This window comes from Lepeophtheirus salmonis, chromosome 7 (genome assembly GCF_016086655.4).
Source record: "Lepeophtheirus salmonis chromosome 7, UVic_Lsal_1.4, whole genome shotgun sequence".
NCBI lineage: Eukaryota > Metazoa > Arthropoda > Copepoda > Siphonostomatoida > Caligidae > Lepeophtheirus > Lepeophtheirus salmonis.
In genome coordinates, this window is record NC_052137.2 from 6,141,391 (window position 1) to 6,165,311 (window position 23,921).

The window sequence follows — 23,921 nt, forward strand, 5'->3', positions numbered from 1 at the left end:
ATCTATCTATTTATGTATAGTGTTTATCAAGCGTTTTTTAAATTTATTTCCCATTAAGTAACAAAATACGTATTATAGTTACAAAGGCAAGAATAAAAAACTGGTGTGTGTACGAGAAATAGAGAAACAAGTTTTGTATTCCTCCATAAAGTTAAAATGGAAGTTAGTTCAACAATATCTCAATAGAAAAATATATATATTAACGTTGAGAAAACATTTGTGTATAATTTTTTTTTATATATTTCAATGACGTGTATTCCATATAAAAAGAAATGACTTAGAAGTAAACTCAATGTACTGTCCCCTGAAACATAAGGGCTATTGGCCGCCCACCTTTTTAAGGAATTCTTAATAGTAATAGCCATAAAAAAATCCGTCTTGCCTAAATGATTTTCAATGTCAAAATTTTAGAAAAAATGGTCATTCGTTCGTCACTCTAAAAATTTTCAAAATAGTTTTTTTTTCTTACAAATTTGATAATTATAGATAATTAAAGAAGAAGAAAAAGACCTCCAGTGACTTATAATGACGTCATCATTATATAAAAACCCCACTTGCAAATACTTTTTGGCAGCTCTAACTAGATTATGGGTCTTTATGATAAATCTGTGACAATTTTTCTATAATGTTTTTTTTTTATATAAATGACAAATTTGACTATAAAATTTAAGAAAAGTCATCAAATTAAAAATTTGACAAATGACTACTTTTTGAAAAGTTTTATAGATTGATATTTTATTTATTTATTTATTTTTTTTTTGAATAAACAACTGAAAAAATCTTATTTTTTTTTTTTTCCAAAGATAAATTCATAATTTTGACAAGATTATCACTTTTTTTATCCTTTCACCAAAAAAATAATTTAAACAAAGACACATTTTTGAATACTAAAAATTGTTATTTAAAAATTGTGACAACAATCAAAAATAGTTGCCTAAATATTTTTTCAGTTCGACAAAATTTGACAACAAGCTTTTATTCAGAACATTTTTTTTTCTTTTTTCGCTTTGGTATCAAGTGATTTTTTCTAGATTAATTTGGACCGATATTTTGGTCCAGACCACAAACTCAAATCGTAGATCTAAATTTTATAATCGTTAACCATTTTTTTTTTATTAATATATAGACCAATTTTCTCATCCCTCCTGATTTATAAGTTGTACAAATATGATTTATGCAACATATTGGATTTTTGCAATTTCGATATATAATCCATACAACACAAAAGTCACTACGCCCGATCTGTATATAAAGAGACATCCTTCCATTAAAGGAGATGAGATACTACAAAGTGTGGCACTAAGGAAGGATATCCCTTGAAAAAGAAAAGCATGAAGTCGAAGAAAGGATCAGAAGTCGTGGGATTAGATATCTGAGATATCAAAAATATTAACTTCTAGGAACAAAAAGGATCCATTTTTATTACAATATTATTTCTGGAATTTCTTTAGTCTGTATTGAAAGATTGCTAAAATACAAAAGTGTTGAAAGAATTAGAATGAAGTAAATGATTGAATATCCAAACATGGATTCAGCACGTACACCATTAAAACATGAGGAGTCATGCTCATTCCAATCACCCAGATAACTGTCTAGATTCTATTGTAGATGACATGTCAGATAGTGGACCATCTGTAGATACAAGTAAAATTTACCAAGGTCCAACTTTAGAACCTACACTCCTCAACCAAAAACAGTAGAATGATCTTGTTAGAAAATTGTGCAAAGAAAAGTCAGAACTTCTTGCTTCAAGACTAAAGGAGAATAATTTACTTTAACACAATGTTCACGTTAGCTGTTACCAAATTTTTGTTGGGCCACAAATAAAGAAGGTTTTGAATGACACTGAATTTCAAAAACCCTTACGTCCACTGGAATTGAAGGCTTGGCTGCCTTTCAAAATGAATATGTGAAAATTTCCTTGGAAACAAAAATTGGCCTGCGTATAAAGATGAAGTCAAGAACTTGCTTGATGCTTACAAAGCGACAAATGTTGAAAAAGCACTTCCTGTATTCCCACTTGGATTTATTCCCCCTAAAACCTTGGTGCAGTGAGTGAAAAACAAGGAGAGCGTGTTTACCATGATATTCGCCCAATGGGGAGTCGTTATCAAAGATTTTTGTCTAAAAGCATGATGGCGAATCATTGTTGGATGCTTTATCCTGACAATCTGACAAAATATACAAAAAGAAGACACATTCACAATACTTTTAATATATCATCTTTATGTACATATATGTATATGCATATATTTTTTAAATTAGACTATTAACATAAAGTTTGATCTATGCCATTTAACCAACTCAAAAAATTGATAAAATTTCAAACCACTATATTTCATAAAATCTACATATGACTTCCTCTTAGCATTTACAGTTTGAGATCATATGAGGAATGGCGGATTGGTTGGGTAAAGGATACCCTAGTGATCATTCTTGTTCATCAAACAGTCAATGTACCAATGTTCACAATTTAAAAACCCAACTGACTTGATCAACAAATCATAAATAGAAACGGTCTTCATTCCAAACCAAATCAAATTTTTTCTTAAAGGACCGAACTAGTTCGTTCAGTGGCATTCATAGCTGTTATCATCCCCTGGGTGAACCACAATTCCAGTGCCTCCCCCAAAAATAAAAAAGTAAAATATTTATAAAAACCCATTACTTTTACATAATGAAATAACAGATTTGCAAAAATCCTTCATTACACAAATAAAATACTTTAATTAAATAAAAAACCTATTAACAGCATCCATAGCCTGTCTCTCCTTACCTTCCTTGATGCAATGTCATTCATTATATTACCTTATGAGAAATTTATGCTCAGCATCTATACGATTGATAGTGTGATGATAGCCAGACCAGTTAGTGTTCTTGTGACATAGTTGACCTAAGGTAAATTTTGATGAGTTTTAGCTTTGAAAAGCTCTTGAGAAACAGTGATTAGAAGAGGGATATATATTTTAAGAGCAGTCCACACATTTGGAAATATTTCAGAAAGCTCCCTCTCTGTGACAAATGTCAACAGCTCAAGCAAGGATATTATGGTCTTTGAGGGCAATTCAGGGAAGCTATTAAGCATCTGTGCAAGCTCTCTGCCATCCAAGTCATACTTTTCCCAGTGTAGGAAGGAGCGATGATTCTGTCCTTATTTATTCGGATCAGTACATTCCAGTTTGAAGACTGGTTCTATCAGTCCTTAAGACCGTTGGTTCTTCCGACTATCAGTACTAGAACTGATTTTTTAAAAAAAGAAATAAAGTTGATTGCCATAATCAAGGACCGAATTTTATAAGTTTTAAGACTGATATGAAGGACTCTACTGGACAGGACCGGAACAAGACTGAACTGGACGGGACTGCAGTCTTCAGTCCTAAACAAGAACCCACACAACACTAATAGAAAGTACTACTTTTTTCTGTTTGAAAATGACGTTGAATTGACGTGTAAATGAACAATAAAAACCAGAAGAAATTGATCAAATAAATAGTTTCTCTGTGGGCGCACATATCACCCTGGCCTGTTGCCCATATTACCCATTTAAGAAACCGTCTCTGAGTTCAATCCACTACATATCATGACGGTCTTAGATTGGTCTAGGCTTTTCAGACCAAAACCCAACACTATTATCTAGTATACGGTTTACTTTACTTTGTAAAAAGGCAAACTATAAGACCTTAAATAATTGACTAACCTTTAGAATAGATAAATAACATGGATACAATTGTACGTACTACACACGTATAATTTCACCCATTAGTTACATTATACATATATATATATATGTATGTTCAGTATTACTGATTTGAGAATGGTACATAACTCATAAGGCTTAACCTTGTATGCCTTTGATATAAATAGAAAAAGAGAGATAAATAAACAATCAAGCATTCCTAGGGGCACCCGCAGGATTCTATATTTTGGGGTGGGAGGGGGTGGCTGGAATTTTTATGAAAAAAAAATTAAATTAAATTTCAAATATTAAATTTTTTGGGAAAAAAATTTGAAAAATTAAATTAAATTTCATATATTTAATCTTTTGAAAAAAAAATCAAATATTACATTTTTTGGAAATAAAAAGAATTCTTTAATTTTCTAGTAAAAAGCAAAAATTCCTTAATTTGAGGTAGGGTACCGCCCATCCAGCCCACCCCTGCGGACGCCCCTGATTCCATATTCGAGGGATCATATTTGAACGTACATAGTATGTACAAATGGGATTCTAGGAAACTGAAATCCAGTGATTTATAGAGGTTTTAGACCTACAGGATATTCCAAGTAAACATTTACATTTCATCATACAGCGTGTAGCTGCTAATTAAAACCAAACTATGAGGGCCTGCGACAGCTGTCCATGCGCAGGTAGGTTGTTGTTTTTGGCGGCTAGCAGTTTAAAAAAATGGCATCAATCAACGAGGTATTTGTTCTACAATCGTGGAAAAGGCAGAGTGTCCCTGTTGCGATCCACACGGGACAAGATAATGTTGAGACTTTTTAAACGTAGACAAGTCCTTTGTCGGAAGATTAAGGAGGGAACTGGAAGAGTCTAGAGCTGATTGTAAATCAACAACAAAGCGTGCTGATCACAAGATGAGGTTATACTCCCATTCTAGATCGATAACCGGTCGCTCAAAGAGAAGGAAATATACTTTATGTATTTGCACCTCATAGACCATTCCTAGGTCAGATGAAGTAATTATAATACAGTAATGTTTACTTATACTTAAAGAAGGGATCTGTGTAAAGATAAAACTACATATAGCGATAAAAAAAAGGAAAAACGATAGATGTGTATACTCTTTCTTCTCTTTTGTTCATTACTTAATAGGTCGTTGTGGTGTCAACACCTCCTTCGGAAAGAAGAATTATCGCCTATTTTGGGTGTAAAGTGTTTTAAAAATCCATAATAAAATAAATATAAATAAATTCAAATATCGTTACAATATTTTTCTTGCACTAACGCTATTTTAAATGTAGAAGATTCTCTTCTTTATAATAGTAAGTCATTTTCTCTCTCCAAAGTCATATAGCATGAAGCTGATATTAACAAGGATCTTAATTAAGTAATACCATACATCTAGCTCCTGCCTTCTCCTCGCCCTCTTAGACAACTCCCATTTCTATTTATATTTAATCCGTGCAACTCCATAAAACTAATTTAAGGAAAAGAAAACTGCTGGAATTACTCTAATATCGATCCTCAATTTTACTCTGCGTCGAACAATAACTAACATTTATAACTCCCTAAAAACCTAATTTTATTACTCTTTGTCACAAAATGAGCAGACGCATCAATTATAACTTTATACATAGATGTAACAGCTTCATGAAATAAAATAAAATCTTGTTCAATACTACAAAAGTACAAACCTGACGCCGACCCCTTGACTACACCTTTTGGGTGCCTATAGAGGGGAAGGCCTGTAATATCTGTCATTCAAAAATCAAGGCCCTCAAAGCCACTATCAGCCAGTACTGGGACGCCACGACAGAGGACTACATCCACAACGGGTGCCAGGCCTTACGCCTCCACCTGAAAAACCATCATTGTCGCTAAGGGCGGCTTCATTAATGATTGAGAGAGCTCAGAGACGAATCTAATTATAGTATGTATGGGTTTGGTTGAAATTCTATTGTTAATTAATAAATGATATCTTGTTAAAGTTTACAATTCAAAGTGCTTTTTGATTTTGATGGACCACTTGGTAAGTGTAAGTTGTTGTTGGATTCGGATTATAATTGAAGATCGATATCGGGATAAGTTATGGTGTGGGATTTGCATGCAGCTATTCCAATAGAACGTCATGACGGCTAAGCTCTCATAGAATCCTCAGATTATTTAGTTTTATCATTATGATCTTTGTTTCCTTTTCTTACATACCGAAAATGCTTATGATTAACGACACTATTCATGCATCTAAGGTTGCATACCTATATATAGTGTATAACGTACTATAGTATGGCCCTCTCTAAAAAGGTTAAATGTCTTAAATTGTCCTTGATATATGCATATACTATGCATAGAAGTGTGTTTCGCCTCTTTTATTTACATGATATTAACACTTACTGCCCCTTTTTACATATTAATAGTATAGAATATTCACATACCTACAATAGTTATTTAAGAATGAAACCTTGGATTTGAAAAATGATTGAATTTAGCCGCTTATTTTTGTGGGAAAAAGTATATACATATATGGTCTGTCAACACACAACCAATCTTGAACAAAAAACAAGGAAAGAAGAAAATACCAATTTATTGCTTTACTATAAATAGGCTTGATCTTATCTAGTGCTATATATTTTATTGTTTTTAATTTTGTTGAATTAGTTTAGATAGCTAATAATTTTAGCTATAGTTGAGAACCTTTAATTGATTTAAGAGACTTATATTTGTCCCCATAGGGCCACTTTCAACCATAAAATATGTCAATGTTTTATTCTTTTATTGTGATGATAAATTCGTATTCATTGATGACTCTATGTACAGTTGAACGGGACACTATGTTGATACTCCCAGCGATTGCATTCATCGATTGCCCAGAATTCTTCTCATTTTTCTCCCCCTAAACAAAAAAGTACTTTCTTCAATTTTAGTAGCTTCTAGGTGCCAAGGCTTCCAGGATATCATCGTCAGTGGGTAAAGGCGTCCGTAGGATTATATTTTTGGGCGGGATTGATGTCTTGGAATTTTTTGAAAAAATAATCCAAAAATTAAATTTTTTTGAAAAAAAAATTAAAAAATCCATATCTATTCACAAATTATTTTAAAAATTATTAAAAAAAAAATAAGTTATAAATATTAAAGTCTTTGAAAAAAAGATTCAAAAAACTTCAGCTGTTTGCTAAAAAATTGAAAAATTTAATTTTTAATATTATTATTCTTTTTTTTTTTTTTTTTTAATTTGGATATTTTGGAGGGAGCTACAGGCCCTCAAGCCCATCCCCTGCAGACGCCCTTGGTAGATCCTCACCCTTCTATTCAACACGTTTTTTGATTTTTGGACGAATCAAGTAGTGTACCAGAACAATTTAGCCAAAACGTGTTGTCTATGTTACCATTTAAATTGTACAAAATACACAAAAGTGCAGAATGTTTCTGTTCCTGATTAAAAAAAGACACGGCGTTATGTTGTCGTAAGGAAGCCTAATGCGCAACTGACGTAGGAGGCGACATTCGTACCGAACTTACTCTCCCTTAGTCTGTGTTTGTACTAAAACCAGTTTGTAGGGGGATGGGATGAGCCCAGAGAAAATTGCAGAGGTTACAAAGAACTACCCTTTATATACATAATCCAGGCTCAATTTAGATACAAATTATTCCAGCTTATATTTGTGTAAACAATTCACATATGTAGTATTGCAAGGTCTTTCTAGGTACACAGTCCAATTTAGTCAACATCATTTAAACCATATAATAAATAATTATCATCAAAACGTCGTTCTCTTTTACCTCCTCCATATACAATCGTAGCAGCATGCATGAATACCAATCTCACATACGTGTTTTTATATATTATTAGTAATAATTTTAAACTTGTTTTTCAAGGACTTGCTTCTTTTTTCTTTTTATCCGTTAAATCTAACTTCCGTGCCAAAAACATACAAAATCTAAGTAAATACACCTAAATCCATTCCCTCTCTCTTTCAGAGGAGTAGAAAAACTTTCTGCCATTTAAAAATAATAATGTACCGTACATTGAATAAATATATACTTAATTCCTATTTCCTAATAGTTAACATAACATGAGAGCACTCTTTCCAAATACCAATTAAAATATACAATATTTCATAAAAAATGTATTGAATGTGAACAGTTAGTTAGTCAAATGAATAAAAAGACAGTCTAAGACTTCAAGATGAATTGAGCGTAGAGGTGTAGAAGTTACACTACCCGTCAATACTGTAATGAATTTACTCAATATTATGCCAGGTTTATGTCTTATATTCTACAACGAATTATCGTTCATTCCTCCTGTCAACAAATTGTTCGTATTACCGAGGGGTCCATTAAAATCTAAACACTTTGAATTTTAAACTTGAACACGACATAATTAATAAATTAACTATAGAATTTCAACAAAATAAATTATATAAATAGACGTGTGTCTGAGTTCTCTCAATCATTAATGAACCCGCCCCTAGCGGCAATGATGGATTCCAGGCGGCTGCCGGAGCCTGGCACATGCTCCGTATGTAGTCCTTTGTCACAGGGTCTCAGTACTGGGAGACAAAGGTATTTAAGGCCTCGTTGTTTGTAGGACTGACACTATAGGCCTTCCCTTCTACAGGCTACGAAATGTTTAATTCGAGGGGTACGCATCAAGGCTGTAGGAGGCCCAAAAGTGTCAAAATACTCATTCAATAGAGTTTTGCAAAATGTTTTAGTCGAGGGGGTAGCCATCAAGGCTATTCAAAATGAGTTCAACAGTACTCGAACGACTCATTCAAAAGAGTCTTGCAACAAAGGAGATGGATTTATTTCATTCTTGGTTATCTCTCAACCCTCACAAGGCTCTTTTCATCCACTTTTTTAATAGCTCTCTGGACATTCTGGTATGGTTTTAGAAAAAAAGTTACGAAAATTAAATTTTATGGAAAAAAAATTATAAAACCCATAGCTAGTCACAAAAAAATTAAATTTCAAATATTAAATTATTTGGAAAAACATTCCAAAAAATCTAGTTATTCAAAGAAAAGAAAATTTTTTTGAAAAATTCCCAACTATTAAGAAAAATTAAATTTTGTTGAAAAAAATTTCGAACAATACATTTTTATGGAAAAAAATTGTAAATTCTAAAGCTATTGACAGAAAATAAAATTTTTTGAAAAAATAAATAAATATAAAATCTATTGCTATTTAGAAAAAATTAAATTTTACGAAAAAAAATTTAAAAATTACATTTCAAATATTAAATTTGTTAAAATTTGTTTTTCAAAAATCAATAGCTATTCACAAATAATTAAATTCCTTCGAAATAAAATTCTAGTACTAAATTTTTTGCCCTCCTGGATAATTTACCTGAATGAAGAAAAAAATACCCTTATTTTGCGTACAATTTTTCTCATCCTTACCAAAAAATTCTAGTAAAAAACAAAAAATTATATATTGAAGAGCTACGTCCCCTACAAACGCCCCTGATTTCACCATATATACTGCCTATAAGTATACCCCATAGATTCCACACAATGAACGAACAAAATCACTACTAATATGAATATTACATCATAATATATATATAAATTAGAACCTCATGACTACGAAGGAACAGATTATTAGTTTAGCCTTGTGTATTTTTATTTTTTTTATATAAACTCTTATAATAGTAATAATTACATATAAATAATAGTTTAATCCGTCTTTTCACAATATATACTTATACATACTACAGAAGAAGAGGCAGAATACGCAGAAGAACCACATCTTTATTATTCAAGGTTAAACACCGCGTATCTTCACTAAGACACAAATGTTCACTCTATTTTGTTGTCAGCTGTCCGAGGTTCTTTTTTACTTCCCATACTTCTGAATTTTGTTGGGTAAAATTCAAGGTTGTACCCGATTCAGGTTCAGGTGTTATATGTTTCCCGGTCTCGGTTCTTTCATTCCAACAGTTTCGGTCTCGTTTCTTTTTTTATAGAGGCTCGGTTTGGTAAAAGTTACTAGAAAATTCCTACCCGGGAAATGATAATAGATACGAAAAAGGCGGCAGCTACCTTATACAGCAGGGGCCCCGTCACCTAAGGTTGCTTAAGGCAATGGTTTTCAAGGTGGGCTGTGAGAGAGCGTGGGGATTTTAATATTATGAATATATATATATATAAGCATAATTCTGAATTCCTTTTAAAAATTGTGAAGAAATAATATAACAATAATATTTTCTTAGTACTTAAGAGAAAATTTGGCATGGTTGACTTATCTGGCTAACTACAAGATAATTTCAGTCATTTTTTTTGTTTCTTTTTGGAGGAAAGGCCGCATCATACAATAAGGGTAACGACGTTTACATAAAATTATACTGATGGAATATTAAAAGGTTATAAATATACCAAAAAAATACAAAAAACGAAAATAAGCACAAAAGTTGAGACCGAAAACCCATATATTGTGGTCTCGATTGGACTTTGTTGGTTCCGGTTTTAGTGGTTCTAGAATCAAAATCGCTTGTTTCTTGTTAAGCCAGTGGTTCTTAGACTGTGAAAAGCCTAAAAATTAAATAAATTCAAACAAATTTCCTAATTTTAAACCAAATTTCAAATCACAACCCTTTACAGACTGTTTTAATAACAAAAAACAACCAATATATGAGGTTATTGTAAGTCATGTTTGGGTAAAAGTGACAACACTGTTGAGTTAGAAATGTCAACAACGGCTCCCTGCAAACTCACTCCTGTAGCGTCTCTCCATGGTGTAACCGGTGGTGGTGGGTAACAGATCTCCCATTATTAAGTAATTACTTATACGTGTATAAATTCTTATGGTTATTTTATTTTGTGTTGTGATGAAATTGTATGTTAAGGGGTAAGATTTGTGAATGCACAGAAAAAGAACAGTGAGTGGCGGGTAGCGCACTGTTAGGGTGGTGTCTGATGCGTAGGAGCATGCATCCCTACGTGACTGTTTGCAGTCGTTTTGCTCACGTGCTAAGCTTGAATATAGCATTACCATATGTTCCCACTATAAAAAATCACTCAAGACCAAACCGAAAAGAAAATCGATGCTCAATCCAGTCTCGAGCTTTTTTAAATCATTTTCAAGAATGGAATCTTGTACAGCTGACTCTACATATTATGAACTCAAAAAGAGTATAACATACGATTTTGATTATTATAATCAAAGGCGAAAATCCAGTGTGGAATGGGCATGTTAAAAAAAAAAGAAACCAAAAATCAACATGGTAACCCTGACAATTTGAAGAATGATTAGGAAGAGAGAAAGAATGCTCATGACGTTTCATTAGATCAGCTACAATCAACTGTGACTAGGGAGGAATGCGAACTGATATAATCAGGGACATTTGCTATAATTAATCAAATGTCGATCCCCAATTATACTCTGAGTCCAACTAGGACTTACAATTATAACTCCGCGACAAACCCTCAGAGTTACGCTCCGTTTTTTATGAGCACACACGAACGCTCAATCAGGTTTTGAATGTAATTGAATCTATTTAGAAAAGGATGTTGACTACTCAGGAATTAAATAATAATGACAACTCCTAAGGAAAATAAAGTTCGTTCTTTATACTACCAATTACAAATTAACAGACCAGCTAAAAAACACACAGGATTTACATGTATTATTATAATATATTTATTTATATAAATGAAAGACTTCAATTCTATGTGTATTGTATGTAATATCCAGAGATAGAGTAATATTTATTCCGTTTTGATAATATCGAAATAATTAATATAATTGACTGTTGATACTAAGAAAAATACAGAAGGCTAACTACCATATGGTTTTTTTCTTCAAATGTTAGCTTTCCCTAACGTCAGTCGAGGTTGCGAGTGGATAAAAAAACTAGTCCTGTTTGGTTAGAGTATCTCTCTTTAGAAGAAAAGAAACAGAAAAAATGATTGCTCACAATTAAACACCGTAGGAATCCGGCTTGTTAGCAAAACGCAAAATTGAACGGCGTTCCATTAAATGAACGGAACACTAAACTGAACAGATTTTGTTTAACGATGAACGCTAAAAATGAGATTTTAGCGATCCGTCCCAATAGCCCATAGTAATTTCGGGAGGGCTATAGTCCACGGCATAAGTATCCTAGAACACGACTATGCAAATCCAATGGCAATTTTTGAAATTGGAGAGGGACCTACAACCTCCTCTCTTGCAAATACTCCTGATATTAATATTCATGTAAATGTGAATCAACCACTCTAAAAAGTACATAATTATTATTTATGTCCCTTTTACGCAGTAATAATTTAATTTATCTTCTACTCAATAAAACACATTCTGACGCTCTTAATTATTTCAAGAGTACTTTACAGCCAAAAATAAAAAATAGAAAGACACATTTTTCGTATGGATTTAAAGTACTTCACATTGAGTGGATATTTGAGTTAGATATATAATTAACGTGACTGCCTGCAATCAAAGTTTATAGTATTTCTATTAACCTGCAATGTATTTTTTCAATGTCGCCTACATGTCCGGACTAATTTCAAATAAACTAGGTTCAACCATTTATATTTATAAAATGACAGGCAATACTTCAATGTGATATTACGATCAATTATAGGCTTTAAATTCAAATTTTTGTAATGAATTGAGATACCCGTGAGCTTTAACTGTAGTTTAAAACCTCTGTTTTATATCTGTTTGACCTAATTTGGCCCAATATGTTCTTAGCATTATAATTACAGCTTCATTTAACGACCGCACTAGTGTATATATGTATACTGTACATGCCTGGTACTACCTTATGATCAGAACGCTGAACAGACCGCCAAAGTAGAGGAACACTTACAAGCCTGCTAGGAATATATCGATCCCAAAAGCTATCCCATATAATAATCTTTGATAAAATATGTCATCATAGATATCTGTTTATGCTGTTATTATAATAATTTTATTAAGTATAATTTAGACTTTAATTAGACCTAAATTGAGAATAATAGAAAATAATTTTGACGTGTTTTAAAGATACCTAAAAATTTACCCAACTAATTTAATTGGTAAACTGAGATACTTTACTATACTATGAGTAAAAATGAAATCTTGTAGAAGTCAATATAAAATTTGGGCGGTTTTTCAAGGATCCTTAATAGGATCGAGACAGAACTGGACAGATTCTCATATTAAGGAACAATCCAATCCTAATAAGTACGATTATTAGGTGTTGGTCTTAGACGTGTTTAAACTTTTAGGGGACCGAACTGATTTATAATTTTTAAATCAGTCCCAAATATTAATTAGGTCCAAATGAATTTCATCGAGGACGTTTCAAAATGGTGAACATCGACCTACAATAACGTCATATGAAATTAAATTTGCTGCATAACTCATCTTTTCTATAATTATAAATATGGTATTGAGACCATTTGAAAACGATTAAATTTCGGTCTACGGGATAGACCATAACATTGCTCTTAAAAAATAGTACTTAAGACCAAACCAATAGGAAAAAAGAGATCTTGGACAGAGTCTCAACTCTAATTAGTAGCGTGTAAGAAGATTATTGGTCTACTGAGATATTTTACATAAATATTAGTAAAAATAATGCCTTGTATCTGGAAATCACTCATTGAATTTTGAATTGTTTTTCAGAGATTAACAAGGACGAAAGGGAACTGAACAGATGTTAAATCTCATATTAAGAACCAATACAACGCTAATCAGTAATTGTTGGTGCCGATTTTCGTGGGAGGGGGGTCATATAAGGGGGCTTTCGTTTTTTTTTTCAGGTACAAAAAAAATGGATTTCCAATAGAATATTGGATTCGTAGATTAAATAATGTTTATAGAAATTCATTTGTATATAAATTTGACACATAAGAATGGATGTTTAGCTAAAATATCCATCATTTACTGAATAATTTTTCAACTTTATCAATTTTTTTTTTTGCTTTTTTATCTCTTTTTCATCAAACGTCAATTTTCCTTTTTTAAATAAAGAAATGCCATGAAACGATGTATTTTGTACATACAATCGTAATTTTTAACATTGTACGGAAGTAATTTCGCGAAGTAGTGCAAAATAAAGTTTTTTGTATTGCTCTTCGCAAATTTCGAGTCGGCAATTTTTTGACAAAAATAAAAAATCTTCTTCTCATATACATAATTATTTTATGCATAGATTTTGATATGTTATTTGAAGTTTATAACACATATTATTTATAATAATGCTCACCCGCACCGAATGCGTTTAAACGTTAAGAAGCAATAATATTGACTATTGTCAATGTGATTTTCCGCTCCCTCCTTTACCGGGACAACCCTTTGCTAGTGCTTTTATATAAATTTAAAATGTGTTGCATAAATGATATTTGTACAACTCATGAATCAACAGATAGGGAAAAAATCGGTCCACAGTTTGAGACCAAAAAAAAATATATATATTTAAAAACAACGATTATATTTCAATCTATGCTCTAAATAAAAATATCGCCCTTAAAAAAACAAAGACTCAAGACTTAAGCAGAAAAAAAAACCATCAGTCTTGGACCGAGTATCAACGCTTATTAGTAGCGTACAAGAAGATAAAAAGATTAATCCCGCAACTACTCTTTCATACAGGGATTGAATTGGTTAAGTGAATAATGAAGGGCATACCATAATTTTGCTTGCATTAAATATTTTAATTTATTCATATATTTTTTTTATCTTTTTATATCTGCTGAATAATATATATTTAAAAACAATATCATAATAATAATATATAATAATAATTATAATAATAAACGAATAATAAGAATAACATTGTATCAACCAAAGTCAACAACTTTTCTTTTGAGGCCTAAAAAAAGCTGTACTTTTATTATAGATTGACATATATTTATATATATATGTTGTCGAAAGAAAAAGTGTGTATGCATGTATAATATGTATAGATTTATATATTCAGAAAAGGCACATGCCAAAGTGAATGAAAGATGAATGCTAATCCAAAACCCCTCGTAAATCCCACCCCCTTCCAAATATTATTGCCGAGCGTTAGCTTTATCTAAACACGACGGTGTTCCTCAATAAACATACCCCAAACCCCACCCAACCCTAGTATCTGATAAAAAAAATATTATTACATAATCTATTTATTCAATAGTTTCATTTTGAGATGAGTATAAAAATAAACTTAGAGGTTGTAAAAAAATATCATTCCTACGAAACTATTCAATAAATTTTGGTCGATCATATTTCTATATTATTATTCTTCGTTTGCAAAACCAAAAAAAAATAAAATAATGCGATGTAATAAATCCGACAAACAACCACACAATCCTTGTTTGGCGTTTGTCCTGACTGTTTTAAATAAGATCTATACAATGATATCAAACATAATTTCATAATAATGTCAAACTTTTCATAATTATTATAGGGATTTTCCTTGAATGATGATTATAATAATTAGTACAAAATGAGGGTGGAGCTGGTGGTCAATGAGGGGTGGGTGATTTTGTGTAGTCACAAAAATATTTTTGTAACATTAGCAAATTGAACGTGACGACAAAAGTGTAAATAAACATACCATCATAATTTAATATTATTATAAAGGGTAATAAGGGAGAGAGCGCTTGGAACGTACATCACATGGAGAGAGGGAGGGATAGAAAAAAAGCACAGTTGTTGTTCTATTCGTTTAATAGTGATGATTAGATCATTATAATTGTCAAAAGCCACAGAGTAGTTTTAATATAATAAAAAAAGTATCAAAATTGAATACTATATACTTTATTATTGTATATTATATTTTTTCTTGACGTTTTCTTCTTCCTTTGAAGTAGTAGTAGTAGTAGTAGAGTAAGGGAGGGACAACTTTCATGATACTTTCAATGATAGTATGAATATAATTATTATAATAGAAACAGGAGGGGTTTTTTCAAAGTGAATAATAATAATTGTTGAATTAATATTTTTTAATATCTGACTTTTTAAATATGTAAGAAATGCCAATGCAGTTAGGATATACATACGTATAAGGCTACATAGTGTATATAAAACTAACTTGTAAGTTTATATATATATCGCTACATATAAGTATAATATCGTATATGCCAAAAAAAAAAGGTATGACTGTGCCTTTTTTAAATCATTATTTTTAACATTTTATTGTTTTTATAATTTTTATTTTGTTTTTTGTAATTGGAAATCATAAGGATTTTTTTATCTTCTTCATAGAAACAGTAAAAAATATTCAAAGGTTTATTATATTATAGCGCGAACAACAAAAAAATAAATATTTTCTTTTTTAGAGAAAATAAGGAGAGAGGAAAAAAAAAGTAGCTAGCTGGGACATGTGTGAAAGAAACAAAAAAATAAGCGCAGAGGTAGGAATATAACGTATACTTAGATATTCGAGGAAAGAAGAAGGAAAAACCTCGATCGATCTTGTTCTTTACTCCTATTAGAGATGATATCACTTAATATGCTTTCTTATAGCAGAAACACATTGCACGGATTTGACGAATTTTGAGCCATTTTTCTTCTTTTTCAAATAAAATGCACGGTAAGTTTTGATGAAAATTTGATGAAAAAAGAGAGATGAGTTTTTTTTTCGCTAAATTTGTTTTAATTCTGAATGTATGATAAGCGGGAATGAGATATTTTTTCAACAAGGAGTCTTCTTTTGTCCGTAGAAAATTATAGGTAATAATTGGCACATTGATTTTAGAAAATCTCTTACACACATATAGTTATTCTTAGTTGTAGAAGTAGTCGTCCATAGAAGGGGAATATAATAATATATATTCGTAGAAAAGATGTTGAAAAAGATGGCTATATTATTTTCTTTTTATCATGTAATAATTATATTTTTTTGAATTCACGCTCAGAGGGGGTCTGCTGTATATATATGTTGTAGTCGTAGAAGAAATGATGAAAGAGAATAAATGCCTTTTTCCGAAGCTATGATGCATCAAAATCAAGTAAAAAACCAATTTTTCTTCTTTCTTTCATTCATTCAAAGTTACCACCTCTAATATATCAAATTTAGAGGACGTTCTTTTTAATAAATAACAAATTTATATATGCAAACACACTAATAAACACACTTTGATGAACATGAACTTTGTAGTAGCAGAAGTGTATCTTTGATATATAACTTTCTTTTTCACTTGAACAGTCCAAAACGTTCGCGGTTCTTCTTTTTTTAAATAAAAATAAGACAACTGTGATAGAGGATGAGGAGAAGGAGGAGGTAAACAATAAATTCCGTATTGACGGGAAAAGAAACTAAATTTTATCTTGTATGTTCTCACAGAGACTAGCTCATTGCAGATACAACAGGAGATACATTACTAGCGCCTTTTCCTTTAGATAAATTAGCCATATCATAATCATGAACAAGGTTTTTGATATGAGCTAATTTTTCATGTAAATATTTAAACTCTTCCCGAGTTCTGACATAGACAGGATCATTGTTAGTATTACGATAATCATGTTCTATTTCTTTAATTTTTTTCCTAGCTTCACCTTTTTCTTCTGTTCGTATGATGGAACGCAACTGTTCCTCGGATTGAGCAAAACGTTTTGAGACCTTCTCCAATTGGGAATGCAGCTCCCTATATCTAATATAATTCTTATTGAACTCCACTTTGTAATTCGCCCTCTGAGTTTTATCCTTGATTTTAGTAAATGAAGTTATAAAGTCTCGAGGAAGGGGCTTGTCAGCGGGCTGTATTGGATTTGTCGATTCAGAGCTCTGTGTTCTATTAAAGTCAATTGGCCGATTATTAAGCCAATTGTTTGTTTTTGTAGAAGCATCCTCAATAACCATACCCTCAGGAGTAGATGCCTTCCTAGGCTGTAATTGACGAGGGAGGTGGCTAGCAGCCTGTTGAGGAGGTGGACGTTGATAATTAGAGACTCTTTTCTTTTTAGAATTAAGATCGTTATCGAATGGAAAAGATCTTTTGTTGATCACGTTTGAAGGATGATGAGGAGACCTTTCACACCTTGCAGGGGATGCTGGATTAGTCGAAGAAGGGGAATGCCCCGAACTGCATGTTGATGAGCCTCCGTCAGACACTGGAGGTGTAAGATTTTGAGGCTTACGACGCCGAAAAGTAGCCTTTTCTTGATCAGTATAATATGGCCAATCTTCTGAAACGTCGTTCCACAGATGACGTAGTAAGGAATAAGTATTATCCTTCATCACACTGACTTGCTTAATAACTTGATTGATGCACTTTTTATCTTTATCACGAAGCCCATCTGTAATATCAATGGATCATAAATTAGTTAAATATAAATTCAAACGTTTAAAATCAAACATACCCCGATGCAGTCGAGAATTAAGCTCAAGCTTTTTCAACGGTCCAACGGCCAAATGATGGATAACTCGCTCCCTGAAAAATAAATAAATATTGTGAGTTATTACTAGAGAAACCTTAGAGTTAATGCTTATTGTATTCACCTTAAAGGGCGCCTAGAAATGTTAGGGAGTCCAGGTGGATTTGCAGATTTTGAGAAGCTACCAGATGATTGTTGCTTCCTATCCATAATTGGATGTGTAGGCGCTAAAGTAGTTGATGGAGATGCTGACCTAGATGATGCTATCCTTGAATTCAGCGTTGAAGGAGCGCTATTATTCAAATGCCTTGATAACGAAATTGAGGAACTAATATTTGAGGTGTTTGAGGAAGAAGGAATATGGTTTTTATGACGGAGCTTAGATGATATTTTGTTAGAAACTTTGTTGTTATCCAAAACTTGTGTCGCTCTTTTTTCGTTTTCCTTTTTGAATTCAACCATTTTCTGACCAAATCTAGAAAATATATTTTTATGAAAAACCTGTATATAATTATAACAAAGGGTCAAAAATCAAATTACCTTGTGTAAGTATCATCTGAAGCGTTAACGGTAATTTTTTCTTGTAATGGACCAATAGACTCCAAAGTTGAACTGAAACAACAAGAAAGTATTTTATTAGATTAATTCTATATGGTTACTCAATGTCAAACATAAATGATGAATCATTAAAGAAATGAATATGTCTACTCCCATGAATCACAAGTAATCATTTAAGACGCTCAAATAATAATATTATTAACCATTCTTATTGCTTATTAAGTTCATTTTAGACGACACACATCATCTTATGATATCGTTTCATTATTACTACTCTAGCTATACGTTTGACAATTACCCCCTTATAGGCATACCTATAATTAATAGACAATTTTCTAAATCAATAGTGAGGTGATACATTAATGGTCGACCTATATGGGCCTGTTTATAATAATTCTCTTAATTGTCTATAGAAATATACGCCGGCCTTTAAAATAGGTAATAGAGTAGTAGAATATATTTAACTTCTCTCAAATACACATAAGCAGACTACTCAATTTATACCCTGAAGGTACAAGTACGTATAATACTTGGTGTTGTCGCGGCCCGACCTGCTTTGTTTCACAAATATACATGTATATCTATTATAAGTATATATCTATTTAAAAAGACCTTGGCATTTTCCAGACAAGTATTACTGTGATTAGGGCGCACCATTAAACAAAACCTGTTATTAAGCATCACAAAACCAAAGGCAACATTTGATAAAGAAGCTTATATAAAATCAATAAATCATTAACAAAGGATCTTTTAAATAAATACAAAATCCACAACATTTCACTAACAACCATGGTTTTATTTTTGAAAATATTAAATTAATCATTTTACCTTGGCTTATGCGACTGCAAACATTCAAAACTTCCTTGAGGTCCGTGTGATTCATTGATGGATGATACATTAAACCTAAACGTCGACTTATCTCCATTACTATTTCGAGGTATACAAATTTTCTATAAAAAAAATAAAAAATATGTATGAATATATATATATATAAATTTTAACAAATATAATAAAATAGTGATGTGTGTGAAAGCAGAGTTATTGGAATTAGAAAGCAAAAGTTAGCACTATTTAAATTCATCTAATGCATCATAGACCACACTTAAAGGATGATTCATTATTTAAATATTTGTTTTACGTTTCAACATCCATTAATAATGAAAATCGTTTAATAAATATTTTAAAAGGATATAAATCCTTTATGGAAATACAAATCTATGGTCATTCATAATTGATACAATCCCACACGTTGTTCCATCTGTCTCTCTTAAATAAATTACTACTATAATTTTCTAAATGATTCTTGCATGTTATTTAAAAAAAAAAAATTATGTACTATTTTTTTCAGTCATAAAATTGAATATAAAATCAAAATCCAAGCGATTTAAATACATTGAGAGTATCAATCCAATTGATGATTGTCCTAAAAATCTATGAATGATCATCATCAGAAAGCTATTAATCTATATCAATGAGCAAACTACAAATAACTTGAATTGAAATAAATATCTAGTAAAAGGGCCTTGAAGAACATAAAATTGTTTTAATAAACCTAGGCTTATCTTACACACACACACTCTTTAACATTTCCTGGTGCAGGTATACTTATAGCATACTACATATGTACAAATACCAAAGCGCTCTTAAAAAACCACCCTTGAAATGAGTCGAGATGATAATAACAGAAGTATCTCGTTCCAAACCAATGAATATATATAAATACATGAGTACTCGTAAAGGTGAAAAACACATAATACGGACATGTAAAAACCCATTTTTGATGGCGGGTTTAACAACCATGAAAATATTAAGGCTATGAAAAAGATATATTAGAGTATATGATGACCTTGAAGTGCTACAAAAAAAAAAAAAAAAAAAAAAAAAGGAAGGGAATGATCGCATAAAGAGGTGGAACGGATGATAATGTTGCCCCCAAATTAGGCGACCGTTCCTTTTGTGATACTTTTATATACGTACGAATGACAGAACGTCATACAAAGCCTGAATTGTCAATATATGATTTGATCTCATAAAAAGTAGAGAACTGACTGAAGTTTGTTATTTCATCAGTTCTACTTGACAAAACTACATTTGTATATATGTCATGAACATAATAACAAGTCAATATTTTTTAGCAAATGGCTCTATATATTTACGTATTTGTAGATAGAGATATACAAAGGTGCGGCAAGTCAACAAAATTAAATAAGATAACCTTGAATTTATTTCGAGGTTTAACTATTAATATACACCATTTTGAAGGGGTCAATGGATGGCGACGACGATGGTTATTTTAAAGGGGCGTGGAATTCGGATTTTTCAATAATAGTTTGGACAAAAATTTTTTTGTAAGTAAATGGTAAAACAATATAGACATATATATGTTACCTCATTTCTCAAATATATATATATGTATAGTACGCTTGATTATTTTCATAATATCTTATAATGCGTTTCCCAAAATTATGAAACATAGAAGCCATCTTTAGAACTTCAAATACTTAAAGAGTGGCTTCTTTATTCTTAACATGGAACAAAATGATCAATATATATTACTCTACAAAAACGCAGTGGTTAATAGTAAGACAATGAATCAGAATTCATAATTGAGCAAAATGAAATATAACATATATATCCAACCTTACTTAGAAAAGTAAATCAATTAACATCTCCTATGGATATCCAGCTGATTATAAATTTCTCATTTGAGGAGTTAAAAATATTTTAATAACTTGATAGAAAAAGAAGACTTGAATGAAAGAAATGACGAGTTACAATAAGTATCCGTAGTAGATATATTTTCAATAGATGAAAATCTTTTAGAATATAAAAAGAAAGCGGGGATATATAAATATACAATTGCTTCAACTAATCATTACTTTGTAGCAAAAAACATAGGCATGACGTATGGTAGGTATCTACAAAATACAGATATTCTTAAAAGGTAGAACTATGGAAACAATTTTATCAATAAAAAAGGTAATGAAATTTTAATGACAAGATTAATATGATTTCGTTTTTGACAACACTACACAACAAATCCTTATCATATATATATATATTCATTGGAAATGTTCCAAAACATTTGAAATAGCAGGACTGGATAAGAGAGAAAAAAGTGGTATATCTATATAGTGTAATATTTATTAGCTAATTTTAACTCCTATTTTTGAATATTGACCCAATATCCCAATAATATGTTGACCCAACATTTCAGAAAACAAACGGCAGAAATCTGCCATTTACAACTTTAGTTTTTTTCCATAAGTCAGCCACTTCCGCCTTCAGTAAATAATGAACATACGGAAATCGAAATCAAAGGATTCAAAAAGGATGCAAAAGAAGCTTGCTTGAATTTAAATGTGTATGATAAAGAAGAAGAAAAAATAAGAGAAGAAAAAAAGAACAATCAAACACAAAACTGTATACGTGGATGTGCTTTAACAAAGAGAGTTTTTTTATTATAAAGATTGCTAAAAATACATTCCTACTAATATATGTATAGTGTTTGATCGTGTGTTTTTTTAGTTTTTTTTAGTAAAAAAGGACTCAAATGGGAGATAGAGTGTCCCATACTTTTGACTACTAAGCGTTTACATATGACGTCACCCTCATATTGAGGGGACTTAAAAAAGCAAGTTGTATAAGAATAAAAGCCCTTTTTCCATTCATATAAAGGCAACAACTATTGGATCACGTCAAAATTAGGACCAACAAATTAAAGGACTTGGACACTACCCTCCATTAAAAATGTATCCTTCTAGTTGTATTATAGATATGTATGATCGTAAAATGTATAGAAATATGTAATATTTCCATAGAGTAGAAACAAATTAATTAAATAATATAGTTTCATCTAATTGCCCTACTTTTTTCGTTCCTCATCGATCAAAAAAAAAAAAAAAAAAAAAAAAAAAAAAAAGTCATTGTACAAATCTAGCTATTTTTATGGATTTTTAGTACAGGTTACTTTGAGTCTAGTCCAATGACTATGTTATTCGTTGGCATGGAGTGTTTAAAGAGTCATTTAATGGAGTTTCATATCCCCAATGAATTGTGAATGTTATTGTGTTTGATGTGTACAAAATCTAGTTATTAGTAGCACCCTCAAGATGGCGTAGCCTTCAAATATGATGGAACACGCTTTATTGGATATTGAGTGTATCAGAGGAGATGTGGAAGACAAGTTCTAGTAACAAAGGGATGGAAAAAAGAGGGGAAAATGAAGAGAGAGAGAGAGAGAGAGAGAGACGGGGGAGGGGGAAAGAATGGAAAACTGTTGCACAGAAGGAGGGGGGAAACAGCTGATATCAAACGCCCCTTTCCCGCCCCCCGCGGATAAAAACTAAAGAGGACTTACCCCGGAGTTTTGAGAGAATTCAATGGTAGGTTTGTGGTGAAGTCCGGGGAGATTGTTCTGAAAAAAAGAAATGGGGTTTTATGAGGAGAGCGAAAAGGTGGACAAAAGGCCGTCCTTGCTACCTGGTGATTTTGACGGCTCTTGCTGTTTCCAAGGTATTCTTCTAAGGCTCGTAGTGAAGAATCCGTTAATTTAACAAACACGATGGTTTTCTTTTGATGGTTGGACGAAAGGGCATAACTCTCACCTCCCACCAATACAGCCATAATAATCTCTCCCCTTAATTAGTAAATATCTTGGAGCAAGTTATCACTTTTTTATTCTTCTTTTTTTTTCTTTCTCAGGCCTCTTCAAGAATGAACAAATATGGCGGAGCTCCTCTTCTTCTTCTCAATGACAAATAATTATAATAGATATGATGGGGGGGGAAAAGAGAACGAAGAAATCTCTTTTTCCTTTGATTTGAGCCTTATTGCTGTTTCCACACTCGACTTATTAATCTATGTATTAGTTCGTAATTTGCTGATTCTCTATTCGCTCCCGTCAGTTGAACAGAATAACAACGACTAAAGAAGTAGAAGTAGAAGGGAAGGAACCGTGTGAACATCATCGACATCACCCACACGCAATTTTTCATAGAGCCAATCGCAAGTCTCCATTTTCCCCTTCACACCACCTGCCTTCCCTTCGCCACGTCTGCCACTTTTTCCCCCCATCACTTCTTTATTTCAAGCCACTTACTCTAAAAAGAAGAAGAAAAAACAAGAGGGCCCCCGTACTGGCACGACGTTTTACATTCTTTCTTTCTGTTTCTTACTTGCTAGTTATTCCCTTCCTTCTCTCTTCGTCTCTCTCTCTCTCCCTTTATCCCTCTCGCTGTCAGACTGCAAGCTGCTACATGTCCATTTAGTCGCTCTCTTTTTTCTTTTTCTGTTTTTTTCTAACATTAGTAACATTCGTGTCACCCAGAATGAATTCCCAAAACGCTCTCTGTCAAATATGAAATACGTGATTCCATGAAATCCCCCCAAAGCA

General features: G+C 31.8%; 1 protein-coding gene across 1 annotated transcript; it reads right to left on the reverse strand.

Annotated features, from left to right (window-relative positions):
- Window positions 1–14,298: 14,298 nt before the first annotated feature.
- Window positions 14,299–23,454, reverse strand: Su(Tpl) (Suppressor of Triplolethal). Its single transcript, XM_040716809.2, has 7 exons — window positions 23,009–23,454; window positions 22,887–22,943; window positions 19,355–19,476; window positions 18,509–18,580; window positions 18,093–18,443; window positions 17,954–18,024; window positions 14,299–17,890 (listed from the first exon to the last, which is right to left on the reverse strand). The coding sequence occupies exons 1-7, from the start codon at window positions 23,150–23,152 to the stop codon at window positions 16,941–16,943; spliced, it is 1,767 nt and encodes a 588-aa protein (XP_040572743.1). The 5' UTR covers window positions 23,153–23,454; the 3' UTR covers window positions 14,299–16,940.
- Window positions 23,455–23,921: the final 467 nt, after the last annotated feature.